Source organism: Manis pentadactyla, chromosome 5, assembly GCF_030020395.1.
Source record: "Manis pentadactyla isolate mManPen7 chromosome 5, mManPen7.hap1, whole genome shotgun sequence".
Classification (NCBI taxonomy): domain Eukaryota; kingdom Metazoa; phylum Chordata; class Mammalia; order Pholidota; family Manidae; genus Manis; species Manis pentadactyla.
In genome coordinates this window covers 53,932,232-53,960,190 of record NC_080023.1, presented here as the reverse complement: position 1 = coordinate 53,960,190, position 27,959 = coordinate 53,932,232, and the positions used below count along the sequence as shown (strand labels likewise).

Here is a 27,959-nt window from a genome sequence, read left to right as displayed (position 1 = left end):
GAGTTGACAGTCTGCAGAGCAAAGCCAGTAGCTCTGTAGGTCAAGGAACTTGGGGTGTGGGTTGGCTTGAGTTAATACAACAAAGAACTTTACCAGCTTTAGAGCTGTTTCTCCTACTGCACTTGGGCAGGAATCTAATTTGTAGCCATGCTCATTGCTGAATATAGCCTTCAGCCAGTCTGACAAGGGAACCTAATCACAGCACATAGAGAGCTGCATAGCCCATTTAACAGCCCTATATGCAGAGACACTTGAGCAGAGAGCACAGCCTATGGCTTCCCCCATTTGCAGAGCAAAACCACTGGCCTCACCTGACCAGGAAATTCAGCACAGATCCAATTCAGGTCAGCAAACAATATGCTGTACAGGTCCTAAGTCTTATCCTGCTGCCCTGACAGGTCAGGGAAGCTAATTCATAATATCCAGTCCCAAGCATCTAGTAAATCTGACCAGAGAATCCAGGCAACCATGGAACCCATCCAACAACCTCATGGGTATAGAACCAAGTCTTCAGTCCTACCCAACTGTTCTCAGACACTGACACACACTCCCACCCCTGTCCTCAAAGCTTGAACACTTGCCTCACCTGAAAATAGATCATAATAGCAGGCCCAACCTGCCCAAGGATATTATCAGTAGGCATACACAGAAATCTAGGTTGAGCCGACAAGTGAAGAATTTTCCCTGGTGAAGCAAACCTGTAAAGCCTGAAGGAGGAGCCCAATTACACAGATGCCAACATGAGGAATCCAGGACCACAGAAGCAGATGTACATGACACCACCAAAGGAATATAAAGGAAAACAAAGCTCCAATAACTGACCCTAAAGAAATGGAGATCTGTGAACTCCAAACGAAGAATTCAGAATTATCCTCTTAAGGAAATTAGGCGAACTACAGGAAAACACAGACAACTGAACAAATTAGGAAAACAATGCATGAACAAAACAATGCATTTGACAAGGAAATAGCAACCATCAGGAATAAAAAGACACCCAAATCATAGAGTTGAAAAATACAATAATTAAACCAAGAAATTCAATAGAGAATTTCATAAGCATGCAGAGTTTCTTGACCATGCAGGAGAAAGAATCATGGACCTGGAGGTTAGCACATTGGAGATTACCTAGTGAGAGAAGCAAAATGAAAAAGAGTGAAGAAAGCTGCAGAAATAATAGGATGCAATGAAAAGAAACAATATTCACATTATGGGAATTCCAGAAGGAATATAAAGTATATTTAAAGAACTAATGGCTGAAAATTCCTAAACCTGGGAAGAAAAATGACATCTAGATCCATGAAGCCCAAAAGTTCCCAAATAGGTTGAACCTAATAGGGGTACACTGAAACACATTATAATAAAGATGTCAAAAGTCAAAGATAAATGTAAGAACAGCAAAAAAAAAGAAGTTACATGCAAGCGAATTCCCACATACTATATGCAGTTTTCTCAACAGGAACTTTTCAGGCCAGGAGAGAATGGGATGACATACACAGTACTGAAAGAAAATAACTATCAACCAAGAATTCTATACCTAGCAAATCTGACCGTCAGAAACAAAAAGGGGATAAAGAATTTTCCAAACAAAAGCTGAGGGAATTTATTACAACCAGACCAGCCTTACAAGAAATACTACAGGGAGTTCTCTGAGTATAAGGAAAAGAATGCTAGTAATAAACAAAAATACATAAAAAGGAGGTGTAAATATCACTGGAAATGGTAAATATATAGTCATATTAGCTTTTTCAATATGGTAATGGTGGTGCATAATATACTTACATCTCTACTTTAAAAGTTAAAAAGAAACATAGTATAAATGACCAGGACTACAGTTATGATATTAGTTACACAGTATAAAAAAACATGTAAATTTTAACAGTAATAACCTATGTGAGGGGGAGGAAATATAAAGCTTATGAAATCTATTGAGTTAAGTTATTAGTTTAAAATAGAGTACTATAAGTTTAAGATATTTTTTGTAAACTTTGTGGTAACCACAAGTGAAAATCCTCTGGTAATTACCCAAAAGAACAAGATAAAAAAGTGAAAGCATACTAGTACTCGAAGACATTAGAACACACAAAAAAAGAGAGCAGGATGAGAAACAAGAAACAATGGAGTTACAAAACATCTAGAACACAAATAACAAAATGGCAATGGTAAGTCTTTACCTTATAATACAAGCTTATATCAGAGCCATTGCAGGTTTGGCTCCAGACTACCATAATAAAGTGAATATTACAATAAAGTAAATTGGTTTAATTTTTTTATTTTCTAGTGCATATAAAGGTTGTGTTTACACTAGTCTGTTAAGCATTATGTCTAAAAAAATGTGTCTTAGTTAAATATACTTTATTCCTAAAAAATGCTAATGATCACCTGAGCTTTCAGTGAGTCATACATTTTTGCTGGTGGAGGGCCTTGCCTCTGTGTTGCCTCTGTGTGTTACAGACTGATCAGGATGGTGGTTGCTGAAGGATGAGGTGACTGTGGCAATTTCTTAAAATAAGACAGCAATGTAGTTTGCCACACTGACTGACTCTTCCCTTCACAAATTGTTTCTCTGTAACATGTGATGCTGTTTGATAGTATTTTATCCACAGTAGGACTTATTTAAGAATTGGAGTCAGTCCTTTCAAATCCTTCTGCTGCTTTATCAACTAAGTTCATGTAATATTCTAAATCCTTTGCTGTCATTAAACAATCTTTACAGATCTTCACTAGGAATAGGTTCCATCTCAAGAAACCAGTTTCCTCATTTGTTCAGAAGAAGCAAGTCCTCATCTATTCAAGTTGTATCATGAGATGCAGCAATTCAGTCACATCTTCAGACTCCACCTCCAATTCTAGTTCTCTTGCTACTTTCACCACATCTGCAGTTACTTGCTCTACTGAAGTCCTGAACCCTTCAAAGTCATCCATGAAGGTTGGAATCAACTTCCTCCAAACTCATGTGAATGTTGATATTTTAACTTTGATTCATTCTTCCCATGAAACATGAATATTCTTTGGTCTTTAGAATGGTGAATCCTTTCCAGAAGGCTTTCAATTTGCATTGCCTATATCCATCAGAGAAACCACTATGTATAGCAGCTATAGCCTTATGGGGTTAGCCAATAGAAGGCTATTTTCTCCACATTGACATCTAATGTTTGGTGTAGCCACCTTCTTTCATTATCTCAGCTAGATATTCTTGATAACTTGCTATGGCTTCAACATCAGCACTTTCTCTTTAACCTTATACTTTGATGTTATGGAGGTGGCTTCTCTCCTTAAACTTCATAAAACCCTTTCTGCCAGCTTCAAACTTTCTTCTGCAGCTTCCATACCTCTCTCAGTCTTCACAAAACTGAAGAGAGTTAGGGACTTGCTCAGATTGGGCTTTGGTTTAAAGGAAAATTGTGGATGGTTTGATCTTCTATCCAGACCACTCAAACTTTCTCCCTGTGAGCAAAAAGTCTCTCTTGTTTTCTAATGTGTTCTCTGGAGTAGCTCTTCTAATTTCCTTCAAGAACTTTTCCTTTGCATTAACAGTTTTGCTTTTTGGCACAAGAGGTCTGGCTTTTGGCCTGTCTTTGCTTTCCACATGCCTTCCCCACTAAGCTTAATGACTACTACTTTTGATTTAAAGTGAGATATAGGTAACTTCAATTGAATACCTAGAGGCCACTTCAGGGCTATTAACTGGCCTAATTTCAACATTGTTGTGTTTCACAGAGTAGGGATGCACAAGGAGAGGGAGAAAGAAGGGGGAGTATCCAGTCAGTGGAACAGTCAAAACAAACACAACATTGATCAATTAAGTTTGCCATTTTATAAAGGCACAGTTTCTGGTGCCTCAAAACAATTTCAGTACTAACAACAAAGATCCCTCATCACAGATTACCATAACAAATATAAAAATAATGAAAAAGTTTGAAGTATTGAGAGAATTATTGTGACACAAAGACACAAACTAAGCAAATACTGTTGGAAAAATGGCACCAATAGACTTTCTTGATACAAAGTAGCCACAAACCTTCAATTTGTAAAAAACAACAAAAACCACTATTTGTGAAGTACAAAAAAAAAAAATGAGGCACAGTAGAGCTAGATATGCTTGTATAGTGACATATGTCAATTATTTCTCAATGCAAGTGGGAAAAAATGAATACTCTTAAAATAAAAACTCTTCCCTCAAAGTAATCTCTATTGCTGATCACTTTTCCTTGCTCTACTTTATTAGGAATAGATGGCAGTTTTGAAAATACAGATTGAACTGAATTTGTGATACTATATTTTTTAGGCTATACTAATTGTTAGCAAGTGAGGGGACTGAAAGTTTCAGTGGAAAACATATTCACCTTTGTCTCCTATCCAACTCCAACCCCTTTTGAGTGTCTTTTTCTTTTTATATACAAGCTTGTATGAGATTTTATAATCAGTTTTATGTAGTTTATATTATTAAAGCAGTCTATAGTTCGCCAAATGTGCTGACCTGTATTATTCCATGAACATCTTATAAAAAGCCTGTAGGATAAATTTGACGAATCACTGCTATAAACAAAGGAACCGAAACACAAATGTTTGACGTATTCAACTCAGAACTGGTTTCAAGCCAACGTGATGACATGAGAACTAGTGCTGTACTTCAGGAGGTGGCAGAACAGAGTGGTTAGGGCACCGGCTCTGGCCTGGCTGGACCCTTTTGAGTTGCATGACTGTAGACAGGCTGGCAGACCTCCTTGTCTGGAAAATGGGAATATTAAGATGGTTTAGACTTATAAAAATGAAGTTCACATCGATGTGTTTTGTAAAAGTTCTGGTACATAATTAAGTATTACATTAGTGTTGTTACATGTGCTAAAAAAATATATAATGTGGGTTGGCACTCTAATGTTTAGCACATTATAATTTTCTACATTAGTCAGTGTTGCTAGTATTTATTTAAATAGAAATACCAGAAGAAAAGCACTTGACTTCAGTTCAATTGCTGAAGCAGCCCTTATTTACTCCCTGGGTAAACTCTTCAATAGCTCTCCAGTGCCCTCAGGATAAATTCTAAACTCCTTGAGCTGAGTACACAGCTCTCAGAGCTTTGCTTCTGGGCCACCTATTTGCCATTTCCCTCCTGTCTTTCCAGTCCAAGGTTCCTGTCAGAGAGATGTGCTGTCCAAGCATTTGGATTCTGGGGGCTCAGGAGGAAACACTCAGCTCCTTCCTTCACCCATGTAACTGGGTCCTTATGCCCAGGCCTCTACAGCAAGACACCTCCTCAGTTTCCCCAAGATTGTGTGCCAATTCTTAGTCCATGTTAGTACATCACACTGAGCTGGAGTTGAATTTTTCCTTGTTTGTACATTTCTGATATTTGATCAGAATAAGAATTACTGTAAAAAGTAAAGGTTGATCAGAGAAAAATTCTCTTCTGAACTGAAAATTTCCTACTGACTGAGACAGTATAATTTGCTAACCAAAACAAGTTAATTCCAAGAAAACTGGTGGTAGAGTTTTTTCTTTCTTTCTTTGCATTTACCAAATCCATCAATATGAGGAAAGCTTTGTCTGATGCCCAGTATGGAGTATCAGTGAACTATGTTATACTCTATAAATTTATGTTTAATGAATAAGTGTTATTAAGTAACCTCTTTGCTTCTTTAAAGACACTGCTTTTGACCACATCCATTTTCACTTTATTGTTTTGCTGATAGAGCTAATGCAGCTCTTTTCCTAATTCATAACTAATATAGGGTATCCTCTGAATTAAGAGGTCACCAACTAAAAGATTGTATGATTTGCCAACTCAAACAAGTTAATACCAAGAAATAAAGCAGTAGAAGACTGTAGATAAAATGAAACTTCCTGTGGCCAGGATTCTTACCTGGCCCTGGTTGGCTAGGTCATTACACAGGTGTGGGCAATATGTTGCTATTGACTCTATAAAAAGAGCCCTGCCCAGTGCTCTGTGCGACACAGTGGCATGGCTGCAAGGCTGCAGGAGAGCAGAGCAGAGGCCTGGGTGGTGGCAGCGTCGAGGCCAGAAGCCCAGAGGATGGCTGTGTGGGACAACTGTGCAGGCAGAGAAGCCCAGAGGATGGCTGTGCGGGCAGAGGGGCCTAGAGACAGAGACTGGCTTGCTGCATGCAGACTCGCTCTGAGTGTATGGGATTTTAGTGATTGACCTGCCACTGTGGAAATAAAGTTGGGTATAACCCTTTCACTCCAAGAACGTTCTACTGTCATTTCTTTGATCACACTGAGTCCATAGTGAGCTTGCCCGGGGCTGAAACCCATTTGCAAGACATTTGCTTTATTTTAGGTTTATCAAAAGTGTCAGTGACAAGGAAGTTCTACTGAGATTAGCAAACCACTAGAAATAATTAGTAGATATGCTGTGGCCACTAACTGCGATTTAATCAACTCCTACTTTCTTTTTCCCCCCACCTTCTTATTATAAATTCTTACAATTCTTATGACCTGAACTACTATTGGCAACATAAAACAGTTTTTTCTGCTTTAAGCATGACTTAATTTTACCTTAAGAAAAACAATATGAAACATTGTTTCTTAATGGTTTAAATTTCTTGGTAGGGATGGATTTACTCTTTCATTTGTCCTAGATTTCCTGGATTATTTAGGCTGTCATTTACTTTATGAAGCACTTGAGATTTACAACTTGGTAGGAATTCTTAATATTGTAGGGAAATTAGCAGGAAAATGTATACCATCAACCATGTAAATAGAATAGCATTGAAAACCAGTTTATAAAGGAGAAAGTTTAAATTGTAATGATTAATGGCTTTTAAAGTATATTTTGGTTAATGATTTTTAGTCTGTTTAGTGTGTTTAGTCAGTGTCTGGTGAGGATATTTAATTAACTATCCCTCTTGAACATATTTTTATTGACTAAAAATTCTAAGACATATCAGAAATATCAGTGGGTTAATACTGTATTTTACTGAGCTAAAAATTCTTTGAGGTGAATGGATGAGAGGGGCAATAATGATGACTGCTAGGAAGACTACATAATGCCATGTACTTCTCAAAAAAACCCTGTGAAATGGATATTATTATTTCAGTTTACTGGTGGGAGATTGGGTTTGGGAGAAATTAAGTAGCTTGCACTGGGTCACACAAAAAATAAATTAACAGGATAGAAAACAGGTGTGTTTGATGCTGAAGCTCTTGGTTGCACCCGCTATGCTACAGATTACACTTATCTAAAAGGTATTTAGTATTGTGATTGGATTTTATTTATGCATACGATCTTTCAAGAAAGGAATCATGTTTTATTACAAAACATGTTCTACAAGAAAATAATTAATATAAGAATAATACAAATATAAGCAACATATACAGAGACATGGAAAACATTTATCAAGAAAATCTCACTATCATCAGTGCTAAAGCAATTGGAGGAAAAACTTAAGTATAAGCTTTCAGTCACAAAGTTTTCATTTCTAGGTAGAAAACCTGTCAGTTCATCAGAAAATATTTTTTCCTGACTCTGAGGTTTAAAAGAAGCTGTTCATAGTGGTATTTGTGTTTGGGGTATTGAACAATGCCATGGGTAATATTCTTAACAGTTTTCAAAGTATACAGAACTGATTTGCATCTAATAGGTTCTAATATAAGTCATTGTTGAAAGCCAAGGACATACTATTAGAATTGGTTTTCAAACTCTTTTTTTTGAAAGCAGCAGAAACTCTCATTCAAAAGAAATCACTGTGGAGCCTAATACATGAAGCAGATAACAACAGAGATATTGGGTTTCCCAGCTGTGTTTTTACCTCCTCCCTCCCTTCATCTGCTTGTGCCTCTGAGACATCTCTTTAGAACCACAGGGGCCATTGTGAGCTCAGTGTGAAAACCACTGTGTTAAAATATAAAAGGAATGTTGTATGGAAGATCAGTGTGCTATGATCCTGACTTTCTAACCATCTAGCTAAAAAATGAAAATTAATATGTAGTAAAGTTTTCTTTGAACCAGTGGTTCCTAACCCAGAGACACTCATCAGAGCCAACCTCGGAACATTTTTAAATATACCATGTCTGGACAGTTCTAGACTCATGGAATTAAAATTCACTGAAGTAAGTTCTGTGGAAATGTAAGTTTAGAACCTGGGAATCTCTAGTTTTAGAGCATCCATAGATAATTCTGACCTCTGTCACTGTTAGAGAACACATACTTAGAGTGGGATCTGTGATGTCTTGCCGATAGGTTTCACCCCCAGGCAAGTTCACCATGGATTCAGTGTGACTGAAGGAATGGCAGTCAAACGTTCTTGGGGTGAAAGGGTTATACCCAACTTTATTCCCACGGTTGCAGGTCGATCACTAAAATCCCCTTCACTCAGAGCGAGTCTGCATACAGCAAGCTGGTCTCTGCCTCAAGGCCTCTCTGTCCACACAGCCATCCTCTGGGCCTCTCTGCCTGCACAGTCGTGCTGCACAGCCGTCCTCTGGGCCTCTGTCCTCCATGCTGCCACCACTCCAGCCTCTGCTCTGCTCTTCTGCAGCCTTGCAGCCATGCCACTGTGTCGCCCAGAGCACTGGGAGGAGCTCCTTGTATCGAGTCAATAGCAACGTATTGCCCACATGTGTGTGGTAAGCTAGCCAACCAGGGTCAGGTGAGAATCCTGGCCACAGGAACTTTCATTTTATCCACATGTGGTATGGACTTGTGCCGTTCTGCAAAGGTTAAGAGTCAGCTTTTCCAGAGTCACTGCAGTGGGACATCACCACAACCACGTCACCATGCCACAGGCAGAATCATCTCTCTAACAGGGCCCAGCCCAGTTCTGGCTCAAATTAAGTGAGGATGAGAATCACTTGAGTGGTGGGCACTTTCTAAGGGGGCAGTTTCCTGGGCTCCACCTAATATCCTAATTTTGTAGATTTTAGAAGGAGTTAATGGATTTACATTTTTAAAAAGCACTGCAGGTGAATCTAATGCAGCTGATAGAAGCACCACCCTGTTAAATTATAGTGTGACTAACAGTCAGAAAATGCTATATAAATGTTTTCTGTTATTAATCTCAGAAAGGAGACTATGAAAATGTGCTAAGGCTAAAGGTGATGTATATATATTTTTTATTAAGGTATCATTGATATGCAATCTTATGAAGGTTTCACATGAGCAACATTGTGGTTACTGCATTCACCCATATTACCAAGTCCCCCCAACACCCCATTGCAGTCACTGTTTTTCAGCATAGTAAGATGTTATAGAGTCACTGCTTGTCTTCTCTATGCTATACTGCCTTCCCCATGAGTCCATACATTATGTGTGCTAATGGTAATGCCCCTTAATCCTTGTGGATAAAGTGAAGGTTCCTATGGTCAGGATTCTTACCTGGCCCTCATCAGCTAGCTCACTACACATGTGTGGGCAATACACTGCTATTGACTCTATATAAGGAGCCCCGCCCAGTGCTCTGCGCTACACAGTGGCCTGGCTGCTGCACGGCTGCAGGAGAGTAGAGACAAGACTAGAGTGGTGGCAGCACTGAGGACAGAAACTGAGATGGCTGAGGGGACAGAGAGGCCCAGAGGCAGAGACTGGCTTGCTGCTTGCAGACTTGCTCTGAGTGGACAGGATGCTAGTGATTGACCTGCCACCATGGGAATAAAGTGTATAAATGCTTTCACCCCAAGAACATTTCGCTGCCATTTCTTTTGTCTCATTGAATCCTTTGTGAACTTGTCCCGGGCTGAAACCCATTGGTCAGACAAGTCTGTGAGTCTGCTGCTGTTTTATTCCTTTAGTTTTGCTTTGTTGTTATACTCCACAAATGAGGGAAATCATTTGGTACTTGTCTTTCTCTGTCTGGCTTATTTCACTAAGCAAATACCCTCTAGTTCAATCTATGTTTTAGCAAATGGTAGGATTTGTTTTCTTCTTATGGCTGAATATTTCATTGTGTATATGTACCACATCTTCTTTATCCATTCATCTACTGATGGGCACTTAGGTTGCTTCCATTTCTTGGCTATTGTAAATAGTGCAGCCATAAACATAGGGGTGCATATGTCTTTTACAAACCAGGCTCCTGCGTTCTTAGGGTAAATTCCTAGGAGTGGAATTCTTTGGCAAGTGTTATTTCTATTTTGAGTTTTCTGAGGAACCTCCATATTGCTTTCCACAATGGTTGAACTAGTTTACATTCCCACCAGTAGTGTAGGAGGGTTCCCCTTTCTCCACATCCTCGCCAGCATTTGTTGTTGCTTGTCTTTTGAATATTGGACATCCTAACAGGTGTGAGGTGATATCTCATTGTGATTTTAATTTGCATTTCTCTGATGTGGAGCATCTTTTCATGTGGCCATCTGAATTTCTTCTTTAGAGAAGTGTCTGTTCAGATCCTCTGCCGATTTTTTAATCAGGCTATTTGCTGGATGTTGAGGTATATGAGTTCTTTATATATTTTGGATGTTAACCCCTTATCAGATAGGTCAGTTACGAATATATTCTCCCAAACTGTATGATGCCTTTTTGCTCTGCTGATGGTGTCTTTTGCTGTACAGAAGCTTTTTAGTTTGATATAGTCCCATTTGTTCATTTATGCTTTTGTTTCGCTTGCCTGAGGAGATGCGTTCGGGAAAAAGTTGCTCATGTTTCTATTCAAGAGATTCTTTCCTATGTTTTCTCCTAGGAGTTTTATGGTTTCATGAGTTACATTCAGGTCTTTGGTTAAAGGTGATGTATATTATTATCAGATAACACTATAAGGAAACACAAGACGTTAGAGAGTTGTAAAAGCAAACATCAAAATGCAAAAGAAAAAATATTTTATATTAATGTCTGTATCATAGAGATATCAGGACTGATCCTCAAGATGTATACTTTGATTAATATTTTACCTTTCCATTTCTAAATAATATTACACTCCTTTTGAATGTGTTAATATATATCCCTAAGTGCCACATGTTAATTCAGATGATTATACCCTAAGAGAGCTTGACTTAGGAAATTAGAAGGATTGTTCTACTGGTAATACAAATTCAAACAAGTGTCTACTCTCAGGGCCAACCAATTGGAAGTCTGAACAATCAGCAAGGTACTTCCTATTTTATTCACTGAGTCATTCCTTGGTCCTAGAATGGTTCTTGGTACTTAAGTAGATTTTTAAGAAATACTTGTTGAATGAATGAACCCTCATTCATTGCAGGTGCCATATTTCAGAGAACTTGAATAGAAGTTAAGACAATGAGCTCTATTTTTTCCTTCATTTTTTATATATTATATGTTTTATATAGGATTGTATTAGATTGCAGACAATTGAAAAACTGTTCATCAGTAACTTAAAATGTAGAGGGCTCTTTGAAAAAAGTTTGTAAAAAAAGTTTCAGGGTATAAGTCTGCTGGTTTGGGTTCAGTGGCTTATGATGTCAGGACAGGAATCATTTTATCATTGTAGTTTTTTTTGGCTTCACTCTTGAGTTTATTGTCTCATGGTTGCAGAAAGGCTGATACACTCCAAGCATCACTTCCAGTTCAGAATAAGAAGAGGAGAAAGAGAGGAGCCATGAGTCATGTCAGCTGTATTATCCCTTCAGCTAGGACAATAATACTTTTCCAGAACTAGAGAAGAAATTTCTGTTTATATCTCATTGGCCAGAGCTATGTAACAAGGCCACCAGATTTAATGGAAGCTAAGGTAATAGAAATATGATTATTATCATTTTTTGCCAAGGCCAGTCATGATCCATTGTCTGAGGTTGGACACATTGCCACTCCAAACACAAGTGGGATTCTGATACCAAGGAAGGAGAAAAAATGTGAATAAATAGGCATAAAATAGCACCTGTGACAATCACACAGAAAAGAGAAAGCACTTGGATTTTCCTTTTTTTCCACTTTTCCACTTTATTAAAGGAGAAATAGGCAAATAATGAGGTTACATTTTAAGGAAAAATAGATTTTAGGCACCAGGTGAATTAGACAAAAATGATTGCTACTAGATCTTCAAACTTATATCACCTGTTAAGATATGTAATTTGTTGTATTTTAGTAGACTGGCTTAAAAATTATTTTTCTGCTGTCATCACTGCTGCTAGCTATTTTGAGATGAATAATTAGAGCTGGATACTGAAATGTTTATGTGTAGCCACCTAAAATTATTTGGCACAATATTTGTTCATACTTCCATCTGTATTGCTCTATATTTTGAGTAGTTTTTTAAATGACAAATTGTTATCTGAAGATTTCTAGTAATATATATCTTTTCTGTTTTAGATACCAAAAATTGTTATATAGGGTTACATCAGAATTAAATTTTAATTATGCTACAAGATTGACATGAAGATAATGATTCAAGTTGCCAGCAAAAATTTGTGTCACTTCTGATTGTTGGTTATTGTGGGGGAGGAGCTGGGATGAGTGGGTGAAATAGGTGAAGGGGATTAAGAGGCACAAAATCTCAACTGTTATATAAATTAGTCATGGGGATGAAAGTACAGCATAGAGAATATAGTCAACAATTCTGTAATATCTATGTTGACAGTAACTATACTAGTTGGGGTGAGCATTTAGTAATACATATAACTGTCCAATTGCTATGCTGTATAGTTGAAATGAATATGATACTGCATATCAACTATACTTCAATAAAAATATTTTTAAAAATTGGGGTCACTTCCCATTTTACAGAAATGAGCTACCAGGCTACCCAGTTGTTTCTTCATGTTTGGAAATGCCATCAACTTAAAATACAGGCTTTGAATTTGTGCAAGTTTCTGTCTGTTTTAGTGCCCACTCAGATCTAATCATCATTTATCCTACCCTGGAGCCTGGAAAGCTAATGATTATATAGATTGTTTTGCAGTTTGGTATATTTCAATCAAGCATTAGGGGTAATTAGGGACTGGGTTAAAGATTCATTCAAAACAAAAAATTAGCTTCACATACATTTTCCAATTTATCTTTATGTTCTTTTTGACATCTAAGGACACAGTACGTTTGGACAAATGTATGCTCTGTTTTGCCCCAAATAACATGCTTAAATATAATGACTAATAAAAAATAAAATGAAGAAAAGAGGGCCTGTTATTACTTTGTGGCTTACCCACTTGCTTTAGGAATCTTGTAACTTATTTGAATATTGTTGGAAATTTGCTATTAAACTTGTAATTTACTTGGGTCCTTTTAGAAATATGATGCTAAACTGTGATTTTTCCTAGGAAAAATGAATGTCTCCCTCTGTTTAGATTAATATAACTGAAGGCTTTTATCGTATGTACAATACTACTAGAACATCATGGTGGATGCTGGCTTTCATAGCGTACTATTCACAGTTTATTAATTTAATAGAAGTCATTGATATATTGGGGTTAAGAGATTCAAAGGAGTGAATCTTGAAATTCAGCAAGTCCAGTATATTGGGGCAAGTGTGATCTAGAAGCAAGAGAAAGGGCTTTGGAGTTAAATAGACTTGGATTAAGATTACAGCTATGTGCTGATTAGCTCTGGGACCTTGGACCACTGGCCTATTTAACTTTCCCAACATCAATTTCCTTTTCTGTAAAATGGGAAAAACAGCATTCCAAAGGATCATTGTTAGAACTAAGAGATAAAACGTATATGAAGTACAGACACATAATTTTATTAGTTTCAATTACGGATAGTACAGATATGGGAACTGAAGCCCTCAAAGTAAAATCAGTCCTGCAAGCTCAAATAGCAAACCAGAACCATAAGACTAACGAATATTCTCTGTGCAGTGAGCCTCTCTCAGAGTGAATTGTGCATGAGCACATTTATTTTAAATGTTGAGGATTTACACTATCTTGAAATGAATAGCTTCATATATTATCCATATACATTGTGGTGTGGAACTGAGCAGGTATTAAATGAATATATTCTGTGATGTGAAAATTTCCAAACCTGTTATATCATCTAATGTTGACTTTTCTCTTTAGAATAAAAACCACATGTAAGATTTGACAAGTTACTGTACCTGACAAGGTAGACACTAAAAAACCATAGTTTTGTCTTTTTCATGCCCTGTGTCCTGTGAATGCAGCAGACTGATCATTAGTCATAATCTAGCTGTCAGTGGATTTCAGTGTTACCTTTGCCTGGATACTGTATGGACTAATCAGTGGGTACTAACTCTGAATTGCTTTTTGCTGTCTCCCTGAGTTTATACTGTTACATTATATTAACAGTTCAAAATGTATACATTTCTGATTGATGTTTGTTTCCTTCAGTCTTATATTCTGCTGCTTAATTTTCAAAGAGCAGTGGCTAAAACTTCTTTATGAAAATGAAAAATATTGTGAAACAAAGTGAACAAACAAAACAAAATGAGTAGAGATGAAAGTATTTTAAAACAATTAAAGGCAAAGGTTGTTCCTCATAGTCAACGATTAAGCATGATACATTAAGATTGAAAGGAACAACAAAAATCATCTGTCTTACTATCAAGACATAATGGAAGCTGAATAGGCTCTGGGATAAGAAAGATGGAGATTGCCTTCAACTTCTGCCATGAGCAGTTCCATCAGGATGTCTTCCTCTGCAAGTAAAAGCAATCACTTCCCCACTGGATTAGACAACAAAATTAATTTTTTTCCCACATAACAGAAAGTCCTAAGAGAAGCAAGTTTTAAATTTAGATGAACTAGGAACTTTATGATATTATTTGGAAACTGATACTTCCTATCCCTTCATTTTGCCAACCTTAATCTGTAGGCTTTGCTCTCCTGCTGATTCTTCTTATTTTCTCTGGGTATTTGCATCAGGTCCAGGAAATATACCCATACCCAGCAACTTTCCAGGCAGCCAGGAGTTTCCTTTTATAATGTTTTCTTCTCAAAAACTCCCCTCCCTTCAGATCACATTCACAGCTCATTGGACAGAACTGAATCACTAGTGAGACCATGTAATTATAACTGAAATAACTTCAATATTGCTAAATTATGGAAAGAGAAGAGGAAAAAGCCCAAATGAAACTGAGAATAAAATAGAGACCAATCCTTGAAGGACTTACTGCCAAAGCAGTGTGACACAAGTGTAAGGTTTGAAGTAGGGGAGTGACATGATCATATTGGTGGCTTAGAAAGCGCTTTCTTGATACAGTATTTTGCATAAATTGTCAGGGATCATGCCTGTTAGGAGATTTTTCAGGTGAAAAATTGTGGCAAATGTTTGACTACAATGGTTATGATATGGAATAAAAACAGAGCACATGATTTTAAGAGATGTAAGATATAGTTAGAATTGGTGGGATTTGAATACTGATTCAGTGTGGGAATAAAGGTGAATGAAGACAAAGGTGACTCACTCGTTTCTAGACCGAATAACTAGTTCTATGGCACTGCATTCACTGAAATAGGGAACATAAGAGGAGGGATTTTTTTTTTTGTACAGAGAAGACACTTATTTCACTTGGGAGCAGGCTGAATCTGCAGTGACTACATGTCATGAATGTGTTAATAATCAGTAGGTGGTTTTATAAATTGATATTCCTTTTTATAGAGAAATGAATTTGGGAGGCCATTAACATTTATAACTGAAGAAGTGGAAATTCATAGCTCTGCTACAGAGGTTCTTATGTAGGGACCAACCAACAAAAAGTAAATTTACTCATCATTCTTCATCCTAAATAGTTGGATTTAGTATATATGGACTCATGCCAAGACATTTGCTCTTTCAAAAAGCTTTTTTAATTCCTATGTTAAGTATTAGTCAAGAATCATTGGGGTAGAATGAGAAGTGAAGACAGTCCACAAAAATAAAGCATTAATCAAAGCTAAGGTTTGAAGTGTTGGTACAGGAAGAATAGCTTGTAATGGAAACAAGTCGCCAGAGAAATAAAAGAAATCACAGAAATGTATTTTCATTGAAGATAAAAGATGAGAGTGTTTGTCCATGGAGGTCATGGCCAAATACTGCCAAAAGATAAGGTAAATTAGGAACTGACAGTTGCATAATTATCACAAGTAAACTTGTTAACAGAAATTACGCTAAAATAGTGGGTTGGAAGCCATAATGCAATGGGTTAGGGGAAGAATGTGGAAGATATGAAGAAATAGGTAGAGGTGTTGACAAATTCAATAATTTGAGTTTAGAAGAGGGCATTAGCTGGAGGAGGCTTATTTTTCACATAGTTAACTAAAATTTTACAAAATGCTTTGTTGTTAATGTGTGAGAATGCTGGCATTCCAATGACAGCAGATTTGTTAGGTAATGTTGGCTCATTTGAGGCCACTATTAATTCATAATGGAAGCAATCTCCTTGACTATGAGATTTTTCTCAAGCATCATTCAACAATCATGTTCATGTATAAATCAAGTAGATTCTATTCATAATTAAGATTTAGTTCATTGCTTTTGGATGTCCAGGGAGACAGCAGGCTGTAATCAAGGTATCCTATGTCCAGGCTCTGGGTAGGGGAATTGACTGTGGAAGCCTTAAGTAGGGTTCAGGAAGGTCTCAGCTAATGCTTCATGCTTTCTTCTTTTCTTAATTTCCCTGCTGGAGTCTGAATGGGACTGTAAACTGTCAGTGTTCTTTTTGAGTGTACAGGTTTGTTGAGATGTTTAAATGGAAGAACATATATAAGTTGCCTAGTGGAGCACCTGATGCATAGAACACACTAAATAAGTTCCTTTCCCCATACTTTCTTGATTTTTCTAAAAAATGTCATTCACATGGGTTGCTCAGACTTACAAAAGAAATTAATACTCTTCCTTTCATTGTAGAAATACTGTTGGTTACAGATTCTTGTCTTCAAGTACAGAGATATCAGAAATCTACATAACACCCCAAACCTATAACACAATTTTTACCAAATTTACTAATTAATTTTTCCAGTAGGAAACACATGTACTTGTTCTCTGCACTCATTTTGTCAACCATTCTTCATTCCCTGAAGCAGTTGTCAAACTATAAAATTTAGCCTGGAAGCAGAAATCACATCTGTGCTGAATGAGACCATGAAGGGAGTCAGGGAACAGTTGTACATCTGGGGTTTGTTTCCACAGATTAGTAAAATGTGTGCTGTAATCGAATTCAGTAGCTTTCCTGATATTGTTAAATGGAAATCAATATGCACACATCCCTCAAAATTCTACTGTATGCAGTGAGACTGATTCTGAGTCTTTAGAGAAAGAGAATGCTATTCTACCTGCTACTAATCCAAATTATTCTCTCTTCATACTGTGGTAGAGGTCCAACTACTAGTACAATTGTGTGTGTTTTGTTAATGTGATAATAATGGGGAAAAACAGAAACAATAGAGTAAGGATATGTCTTCCAGCACTCTACTTCACTTCCGTGCAATCAAGGTGATGACCTCAACAGAATAATCTCTCAAGGTCCTGCCCAGTGATGGTGGTGGGATCAAGTGTCCTTGAGCCATCTTTTGACTCTTCAAAGTTTCAGATACGTTCATCCCAGTATATCATTTTCCTTGTGAAATCAAATAAATTTTTCCTGCTTTTTGCTAGCAAGATGTTGAAGAGGAGGCAATGGAGTCAAAGTGATATATAGGAAGTTATGAATATTTGAAAGTTATAATCATTGAAGAACATATTTAAATTATTAATGCCAATTAATCTTTTGTTGTTAGAATGTGTGAAGTTGAGACTTGAAGTCTTCTTATGCATATTCCATTTTATACATTCTGTCCTTTTGCTGCCCCACCTTGAATTCCAAAAGAAAGAGTGAGTTAGCACATCTGGCTTTTCTTTAAAAACTTTTCTCTGTTTGTTCAAGGAAACATTAAAATTATTAGTATGTAGTAATAAAATTAAAGCATACTTAAAATTAGTTTGAATTAGTTTCTCTTATAATCTATTATTTGGTTGGCAGACAGTTAAATTATTTTTACTTATTAAAAAGTTCCTGTATTAGTGTGTCTCTTTTTTTCCCTGTATTAACTTAAGGAATGTGTAATAGACTACATGACCTCTGTAGAGTTATTCCTCCTAGAGAATCAGTCTTCTTAATTACTGATTAGAATACCAACGAATATGCCCATCTTCACTGTAATTATACAATAGCTGAGGGAAAATGACCTTGAAAGCTGTCTCTCAGTTTAATGGTGCAGCTTTCTTTTAAAATATAAATAATAGAATAAAACATTTTCCATAAAATTTCTGATACCTAATTAATGTCTTCCAGAGTAACTGTGGTATCAAACATTTCCTCTAATTATATTCATTAGTGGCTTCTCCCAGACAACTTTTAATTAAGTTGTACAATGAAGATCAATACTCATTGTGTATTCATTGCAACTTACACCAAGCATATATACTGTTTAGAACAATTTAATTACTGTAATTGTTGCACAGAAGAACTTAGTGACTGTGCTCTATTACTGTCAATCCCCCTTTTAATAAATTCAGTCATAAAATTGGCAAATGAACTTCTGACAATTCACATTTATATACACCCTATTTCTAAACTTCTGTTTTTTTATGTAACCAACCTAAGTAGAGGGGGAAATGGAAGCATTAATATTAGTGACATAGTGCTTTTTCATTTATGCCATCATAAATGTTGAGAGATTATTGGAGCATAAATAAGAATATGTATAATAATAGTTATATTGGTCATGTGAAAAAATAAGGGTGTTGGGTAATAAGAACACTATATTTTTTCCTCTAAATGAGACTTCAGTTTTTACTACTTTTATTTTCTTATAGGAATAGTACTTTGAGTAATAAGGAATGCCTCCAAAGATGCTCAGTTCTTTTAATGAAGATCATGCTACTACTGATGTACTTACAAAGACTGTGAAAACAGACATTTTCTGGTAGTATCATAGGTGTATACCAAGGTTTCTTAACTTTGGCACTAGTGAAATTTGAGCCAGGGAATTCTTTCCTGGGGTAGCTTGTGGGTGGGAGGGGGTGGAGTGGGATTGTTTGCTGGGCACTGAGGGATGCTTAGCTGCACACCTGGCTTCCAGTGCCAGATCCCCTATCTTCCAGTTTTGACAGTCAAAAATGTCTCTAGATATTGCTAGTGTCCATGTTGAGAACCACTGGTGTATGTTGATTCAGACACTCTCCTGATCTGTCCCTTGACCAAATGATTCATTCATAGGACAAAAGTTCTGTAACTCTTCTGAGCACAGGCTAGTTTCATTGGCATGTCAAATATGGTTTTCTCTTGAAGAGACAATACAATTCTGTATATTCAGCATTTTTGAGATAAGTATTGGGTGCTAATATTTTATTCATTAATAATACCTTACCTAGATTTAGGAAAGGGAGGATCAGAGATGGCTTCCTGGTGAAAGCAGTTATTGAAATATGTTCTCTGGCGTAAATGAAGGGTTAACAGTTCAGAAAGAGGAAAGGACATTTGAGACAGCTAGAGCAGCATGTGCAAAACATGAAGTTGTAAGAAAACTAGCTCTTTCTCTTGCCCTCTCTGTCTAGATCCACATATATATATTTTTTTTCCTGAGGCATCAATCTCAATTTGCTATGCATTATATTAAGAAAATTATAATATAGCAATTTGTAATTCCCTAAAACATCTCATTTTATTTTTTCTCAAATGTCAACTTAGTAATATTACATAAATATCTCATTTGCATTGTGAATTTTATGAAATATTCTGTTTCCAAGAGGAAAGAAATTTTAGCCGGTAGTGACATACCTGTATTTCCTGTAAACTTCTAATCTATTTATCTGAAGAAAACCTTTTGAAGAAATCATTTAAAAAAATAGCTTACATTCCTATTGTGGTTATTTTCCTAAATTTAGTAATGTATTCCAGTATTGAAAAATCCCCAATAAATTATATTAACAGCCAAACTACTATTTGTGTGTTGCTTTCACACACATATATATTTAAACCAGAAAAGAGTAAAAATAGTAATTTAAAGTTAATTCAAGTGAGGGTAACTAAATTTTAAAAAGATTTTTATTAGTAATAATAAATATTTCAAGATCCATGTAAATAAGAGATCTACAGTAAAGCTGTGCTTCTCATGGCAAGCTAGTTATGAATTTCTAGAACTCCTATGCACATCAGTTTGTTTCCAGAGGATTAAGTTCAGTTTGACTGCCATCATAGCAGAAAGTCTTTACTTTACTAATTTGCTCTACTTTATTAGTCTACACAGATAAGCTGCTGTTCAATATCAAAGGTGAACCAAATGAATCATAAAGATGAACAAACATAATGATTTAGGTTCTATACTCCCCTGGTATTTAGTCATGTCTAGACACAGCCCTAGTGTCCCAGAAAAAGACTAAAATGAGGACAAGGACATTTAAGTTTAATATAGCCTTATTCCCATGGAGATCAGAAAAGCCAACAATAGAGTAAAAAGAAAAAGAGTATGGGTCTAGCTGAAAAATTAAATTTAATGGGGTGACTGGCAGATTTGCAAGGTCAGTGGGTAGTGGGTCACTTTTTGGTTGATTTTTGTTTTTACTATGTTAAACAATAGTTTTTCAGGTAGGTTAATTTCTCTAAAAAAAAGAATTCTACAAATTATTTATTATCCCAAAAACCAATATGATGTGTGTAGGCTGAAGATGATGCACATATTTTATAGGTGTGCATTTTTACATTTAAAGAGCTTAGAACTTAAGGAGGAAATAGGTAAGTGTATATTCATATACACACACACATCATATTGAGTTTTCTAAAACTTTCAAGTTTTTAATTTATATTACTGATACTATAGATTATCTCAGATATATGTTTGCAGCTATAAATAAGATATAAAAAAAAGAAAAAAATTGTTTCAATTGTGATCCTGATTTCCTGGATCATAATTTATCTTTTGTTCTCTCAAAGAAGTGTTATAACACATTTCTTAGCCTATCAACTTGTATTCCTGTGGTACCCCAGGCTTATACTTGTAGTTAGAATCATCTTTTTAAATTGCTGCCATCTCAAGGCACTGGCTCCTGAATGTAGTTTAAGGAAGCTTCAGTAACTCTGCCTAGGGACAATCCGGTTTCCCTTTTGGGTCCATATGCTGTACTCATAGTGGTTCAGCTGCACAGTGGGCCAGGTAGGTCCATTTGGGTTAGGCATAATAGGCTGAAAAGAACTGTGATGTAGGTCTAAAGTATTTTGACTACACAGGGCCCTTTAAAGTAGTTAAATTGGGGGAGAACAGTAGGTGAATCTGTTGAAATGTTAACACCATGTGTATGTATATATGCATGTGTGGGTGTGTGAGTGTGAGTACAGACCTGTGTACATATTCTTTTATGGCTTCCTTTACAATGGTGATATTCAGACTCCAATCCTGCGAGCTCCAAATGTTCTAGGATATCCAGCCATAATTGAGGACTACCTTTCAAAAATGTAGCTGATCATTCTTTGAGAAGTACATTTTAGACTAGGTTATGTACAAGTAGAAGGTATATTTGGGAATGCAATGGACACTTAACTGTAGCAACCACCCTGAGAGCTGCTACAATGTCCTTGGCTTGGTTAAGGGTGTGTAGATTTATTTCTTAATTAAACTTGCAATTTGGATTACAGGTTTCAGTTAATATCACAAAAAAATGTTACGAGCTTGGGAATAGTTTATTGCTGTTTAATGTAAATTATTTGTTCATTGCTTCATAATAGCTTTCCAGAAAAAAATACCCTTAGCCACAATTTTATCACTGTAGCTTAATTCCAAGACCTAGAGCCTATGCAGAAGCAGCATGGCCTTTACAGTTTTCTATGGATCTTTCACTTTTTTTCTTTCTCTTATTTATTCTTTTCCTTTATTCTTATTTGAGCAAAAATAACCCAAAGCACTTAAGGTAATGACATGTTTATATAGTTTTACTGTAATTTTTCTCCAGATGTTTATTCAAAATCACTTATCCTCTTGCATCCAAATAATATTTTTTAAAATTATAAATTTTTATAATTTCTTAATGATGAATTAATGTTGAATTAATTAATGGTGAATTAAACATTCATCATCATGAGAGTTTAATTTCAGTTAGGTAAGCAATGTGCACTTTTAACATCATTATGAAAATAGTGGTGAATTTCTGTATGTTTGACTTAGTTTTTTGTTCTTTCTCTTTCAGTAAATTTATTGGATTCACGTACTGTCATGGGGGACCTGGGATGGATTGCTTTTCCAAAAAATGGGGTAAGCTTCTATAAACTTGTCCCTACAACTTATGCTACTTTAGTAGACACCGTTTTAAATGGCATGTATGATTGAAAATTCACTGGACATATTTGTGGTTAAGGTGGGGAGGGTGGGAAGGGTGGGGGCTGGGAGGAGGGAGGAGACTACCGATTCGCTCTGACCAGGGAAAGAAGACAAATAGGGAAGGGATTTTGATGACTGAGTAACAGTTACTTTCCTCCTTGGTGTTTCTCCATAAGGAAATGTGAAGCTTCCTGCAGCACGCAGGAGAATTTCAGATTGAAGCCACTAACAACCTTTTAGAGTTGGTTTATAAGTTTAAAAAAACATGTATTTGATTTGTTGCTAATTTATCATTATCCTGGTTCTACTGAGTAGGAAATAATAGTTGACATGTCAGTGTTGATTCAAACACTGGGATTGATTTATTTTACATTTCGTTCACTACACTAGGGATGAAAAGATTATAAGAAATTCCTTTAAATTCTATTGAGGTTCAAAGATTCTAAGACTGTCAGATCAGTCATCATTCAAAAATTCAATTCTTGAATTTTTCTTAGTTGAAAGCTTTCAAGAAAGGTGCTTCTCTGGAAGATATTTATTATCAACTATTGTTTTCATTAGAAAATTATTTTACTGGGGTACATTAAAAATGAAGTCTTCTGGGTGAAAACTAGGTAAGCTACTTTTGTAACAATGTGTGTAGTAAAGTATTTATAATCTAACAATCCTAATATATTAGATATTTAAAAGTATTCCATTACTTTCTGCTTAATTAAAAGCACACATCCATGTTATCAGAAGGAAAATGAGAACTTAAATATTATGGCATAAAATATTTATTTTACACAGAAAATATTAACTATATCACATGTCCGTTATATTAAAAAGTATTCAGATTTTGAGAGATTTTTGTCTTTTAACTTTTTTTTTTTTTATTTTTATTGAAGGGTAGTTGACAACAGTATTACATTACATTAGTTTCAGGTGTACAACACAGTGATTCAACATTTATATACATGATAATTCTAGGTACCAGCTATCACCATACCAAGTTGTTACAATATTTTGACTATATTCCTTATGCTATACGTTACATCCTGGTTACTTATTTATTTTACAATTGGAAGTGTGTTTATATATATATATATATATATATATTTTGTGAGGGCATCTCTCATATTTATTGATCAAATAGTTGTTAACCACAATAAATTTCTGTATAGGAGGGTCAATACTCAATGCACAATCATTAATCCACCCCAAGCCTAATTTTCGTCAGTCTCCAATCTTCTGATGCATAACGAACAAGTTCTTACATGGAGTACAAATTCTTACATAGTGAATAAGTTACATGGTGAACAGTGCAAGGGCAGTCATCACAGAAGCTTTCGGTTTTGTTCATGCATTACGAACTATACACAGTCAGTTCAAATATGAATATTCATTTGATTTTTAAACTTGATTTATATGTGGATACCACATTTCTCTCTTTATTATTATTATTTTTAATAAAATGCTGAAGTGGTAGGTAGATACGAGATAAAGGTAGGAAACAGAGTTTAGTGTTGTAAGAGAGCAAATGTAGATGATCAGGTGTGTGCCTGTAGACTATGTGTTAATCCGAGCTAGACAAGGGCAATAAACATCCATGTATGCAGAAGATTTCTCTCAGAACATTAGGGGGGAGGTTCTAAGCCTCACCTCTGCTGCTCCCCATTTTCTCACCAGATGGCCCCCTGCGACTGTGCCTGTCTTAGGTTGTTCCTCCCTTGAGGAATCTTACCCGTCTCTGGCTAACCAGTCATCTTCCGGGGCCATACAGGGAAATGTTAAGTTGGTAAGTGAGAGAGAAGCCTTATTGTTTGAAAAGGTTAGCTTTTTACTTCTTTGCATATTTATGCCCTGTGGCTTCTATGCCCAGCATTTGTCTTGAGGTGTCTTTACTACTTGGAAGAATTATGATACTCGGTAAATTCGACATGTGGCACGAGTTCTATTTAAAGGTTGTGATTAGGTAGGAAGAAGAAAAGCTATAGAAGTAGCAGGTAGAAGAAAACCTGGGAAGATTGATTATTTCTTTGACATATCTTCTTGTAGAGTAACTTCAGCATGGATAGGTTTTAAACTACTAATTAAATTGTGCACACACATTAACATAATAGGAGTATAGTTACCTAACCAAAGCATACCTGTAGTTACCAGCCATCTCCAGTGAAACCAAGAAAACCAGTTAGGCACCTTAGGCATTTGTGAAAACTTATCTATGATATGGTGGATATTGTCCGACTGAACTTAAACAGTCTGAGAGAATTCAGATAAACTAGAACAACCCATTCCTGGGGACTGTTCATATCCCATATGTTCTTTTAATGATAAATAGTCTGTGGTTGTAAGATTTTGGAGTGCTACAATTTGCACTTCTCCTAATTCTTGGTTGAGTTCCAACAGTATATATCCAGTCCAATTTTTGTTTTACTGTATGCACAGGCCAGCTTAGATATCTCCTTCATCATTCCCATGGCAAGTCCAGGAACTGGTGGGATGAGTGCATCTACACCTGTGACAGTGCGTGGATCTTTGTTGGAGTTTTTTTTTTTTTTTGCTGATCATCTTCTGTCATGAGTCTTCCCGAGAGTGCTGATGTTGGAAGTTCTTTTTCATATTGTATCTTAGTTCATTTTTGGGGTAGCCAAATTAGGCTTTGATCCTCTGTATAAACACAAACAGACCCTTTGCCTACACTTTTATATGCCCTTTATATCATTGTGTAGAACTCATTAGAGGTCACCACACAGGAACTGCTTTTTTTTTTTTTTTTTTTTTAATCATTAATCTACACTTACATGATGAATACTTTGTTTACTAGGCTCTCCCCTATACCAGGTCCTCCCTGTATACTCCTTTACAGTCACTGTCCATCAGCGTAGCAAACTGTTGTACAATCACTACTTGTCTTCTCTGTGTTGTACAGCCCTCCCCTTTCTCCCACCCCGCTATGGATGCTAATCTTAATACCCCCCTTTTTCTGCCCCCCCTTATCCCTCCCTACCCACCCATCCTCCCCATTCCCTTTCCCTTTGGTACCTGTTAGTCCATTCTTGAGTTCTGTGATTCTGCTGCTGTTTTGTTCCTTCAGTTTTTCCTTTGTTCTTATATTCCACAGATGAGTGAAATCATTTGGTATTTCTCTTTCTCTGCTTGGCTTGTTTCACTGAGCATAATACCCTCCAGCTCCATCCATGTTGCTGCAAATGGTTGGATTTGCCCTTTTCTTATGGCTGAGTAGTATTCCATTGTGTATATGTACCACCTCTTCTTTATCCATTCATCTACCAATGGACATTTAGGTTGCTTCCAATTCTTGGCTATTGTAAATAGTGCTGTGATAAACATAGGGGTACATTGGTCTTTCTCATACTTGATTGCTGCATTCTTAGGGTAAATTCCTAGGAGTGCAATTCCTGGGTCAAATGGTATGTCTGTTTTGAGCATTTTGATGTACCTCCATACTGCTTTCCACAATGGTTGAACAAGTTTACATTCCCACCAGCAGTGTAGGAGGGTTCCCCTTTCTCCACAGCCTCGCCAACATTTGTTGTTGTTTGTCTTTTGGATGGCAGCCATCCTTACTGGTGTGAGGTGATACCTCATTGTAGTTTTAATTTGCATTTCTCTGATAATTAGCGATGTGGAGCATCTTTTCATGTGTCTGTTGGCCATCTGTATTTCTGTTTTGGAGAACAGTCTGTTCAGTTCCTCTGCCCATTTTTTAATTGGGTTATTTGTTTTTTGTTTGTTGAGGCGTGTGAGCTCTTTATATATTCTGGACGTCAAGCCTTTATAGGATGTGTCATTTTCAAAGATATTCTCCCATACTGTAGGGTTCCTTTTTGTTCTATTGATGGAGTCTTTTGCTGTACAGAAGCTTTTCAGCTTAATATAGTCCCACTTGCTCATTTTTGCTGTTGTTTTCCTTGCCCGGGGAGATATGTTCAAGAAGAGGTCACTCATGTTTATGTCTAAGAGGTTTGTGCCTATGTTTTCTTCCAAGAGTTTAATGGTTTCGTGACTTACATTCAGGTCTTTGATCCATTTTGAGTTTACTTTTGTATATGGGGTTAGACAATGGTCCAGTTTCATTCTCCTACATGTAGCTGTCCAGTTTTGCCAGCACCATCTGTTGAAGAGACTGTCATTTCGCCATTGTATGTCCATGGCTCCTTTGTCAAATATTAAATGACCATATATGTTTGGGTTAATGTCTGGAGTCTCTAGTGTGTTCCACTGGTCTGTGGCTCTATTCTTGTGCCAGTACCAAATTGTTTTGATTACTATGGCTTTATAGTAGTGCTTGAAGTTGGGGAGTGAGATCCCCTCTACTTTATTCTTCTTTCTCAGGATTACTTTGGCTATTCGGGTTCTTTGGTCTTTCCATATGAATTTTTGAATTGTTTGTTCCAGTTCATTGAAGAATGTTGCTGGTAATTTGATAGGGATTGCATCAAATCTGTATATTACTTTGCGCAGGATGGCCATTTTGATGATATTAATTTTTCCTAGCCATGAGCATGGGATGCGTTTCCATCTGTTAGTGTCCCCTTTAATTTCTTTTAAGAGTGACTTGTAGTTGTCAGAATATAAGTCTTTCACTTCTTTGGTTAGGTTTATTCCTATGTATTTTATTTTTTTTGATGCAATTGTGAATGGAGTTGTTTTCCTGATTTCTCTTTCTGTTGGTTCATTGTTGGTATATAGGAAAGCCACAGATTTCTGTGTGTTGATTTTGTATCCTGCAACTTTGCTGTATTCCAATATCAGTTCTAGTAGTTCTGGGGTGGAGTCTTTAGGGTTTTTTATGTACAGTATCATGTCATCTGCAAATAGTGACAGTTTGACTTCTTCTTTGCCAATCTGGATTCCTTGTATTTTTTTGTTTTGTCTGATTGCCGTGGCTAGGACCTCCAGTACTATGTTAAATGACAGTGGGGAGAGTGGGCATCCCTGTCTAGTTCCCGATCTCAGCAGAAATGCTTTCAGCTTCTCGCTATTCAATATAACGTTGGCTGTGGGTTTTTCATAGATGGCCTTTATTATGTTGAGGTACTTGCCCTCTATTCCCATTTTGCTGAGAGTTTTTATCATGAATGGATGTTGAACTTTGTCAAATGCTTTTTCAGCATCTATGGAGATGATCATGTGGTTTTTGTCTTTCTTTTTGTTGATGTGGTGGATGATATTGATGGACTTTCGAATGTTGTGCCATCCTTGCATCCCTGGGATGAATCCCACTTGGTCATGGTGTATGATGGTTTTGATGTATTTTTGAATTCGGTTTGCTAAAATTTTGTTGAGTATTTTTCCGTCTACGTTCATCAGGGATATTGGTCTCTAGTTTTCTTTTTTGGTGGTGTCTTTGCCTGGTTTTGGTATTAGGGTGATGTTAGCTTCATAGAATGAGTTTGGGAGTATCCCCTCCTCTTCTATTTCTTGGAAAACTTTAAGGAGAATGGGTATTATGTCTTCCCTGTATGTCTGATAAAATTCCGAGGTAAATCCATCTGGCCCTGGGGTTTTGTTCTTTGGTAGTTTTTTGATTACCGCTTCAATTTCGTTGCTGGTAATTGGTCTGTTTAGATTTTCTGTTTCTTTCTGGTCATTCTTGGAAGGTTGTATTTTTCTAGGAAGTTGTCCATTTCTCCTAGGTTTCCCAGCTTGTTAGCATATAGGTTTTCATAGTAGTCTCTAATAATTCTTTGTATTTCTGTGGGGTCCTTCGTGATTTTTCCTTTCTCGTTTCTGATACTGTTGATTTGTGTTGACTCTCTTTTCCTCTTAATAAGTCTGGCTAGAGGCTTATCTATTTTGTTTATTTTCTCGAAGAACCAGCTCTT

General features: G+C 36.5%; 1 protein-coding gene across 11 annotated transcripts in view; it reads left to right on the top strand.

The window, feature by feature from the left end:
• Nucleotides 1–27,959, top strand: part of EPHA5 (EPH receptor A5) — a 368,176-nt gene that overhangs the window by 12,787 nt on the left and 327,430 nt on the right. For all 11 annotated transcript variants that reach the window (XM_057502277.1, XM_036918159.2, XM_036918158.2 and 8 more), the window contains exon 2: nt 21,998–22,062. In XM_057502277.1, the coding sequence (XP_057358260.1) occupies nt 21,998–22,062 (65 nt within the window). The remainder of the gene's footprint in view (nt 1–21,997; nt 22,063–27,959) is intronic.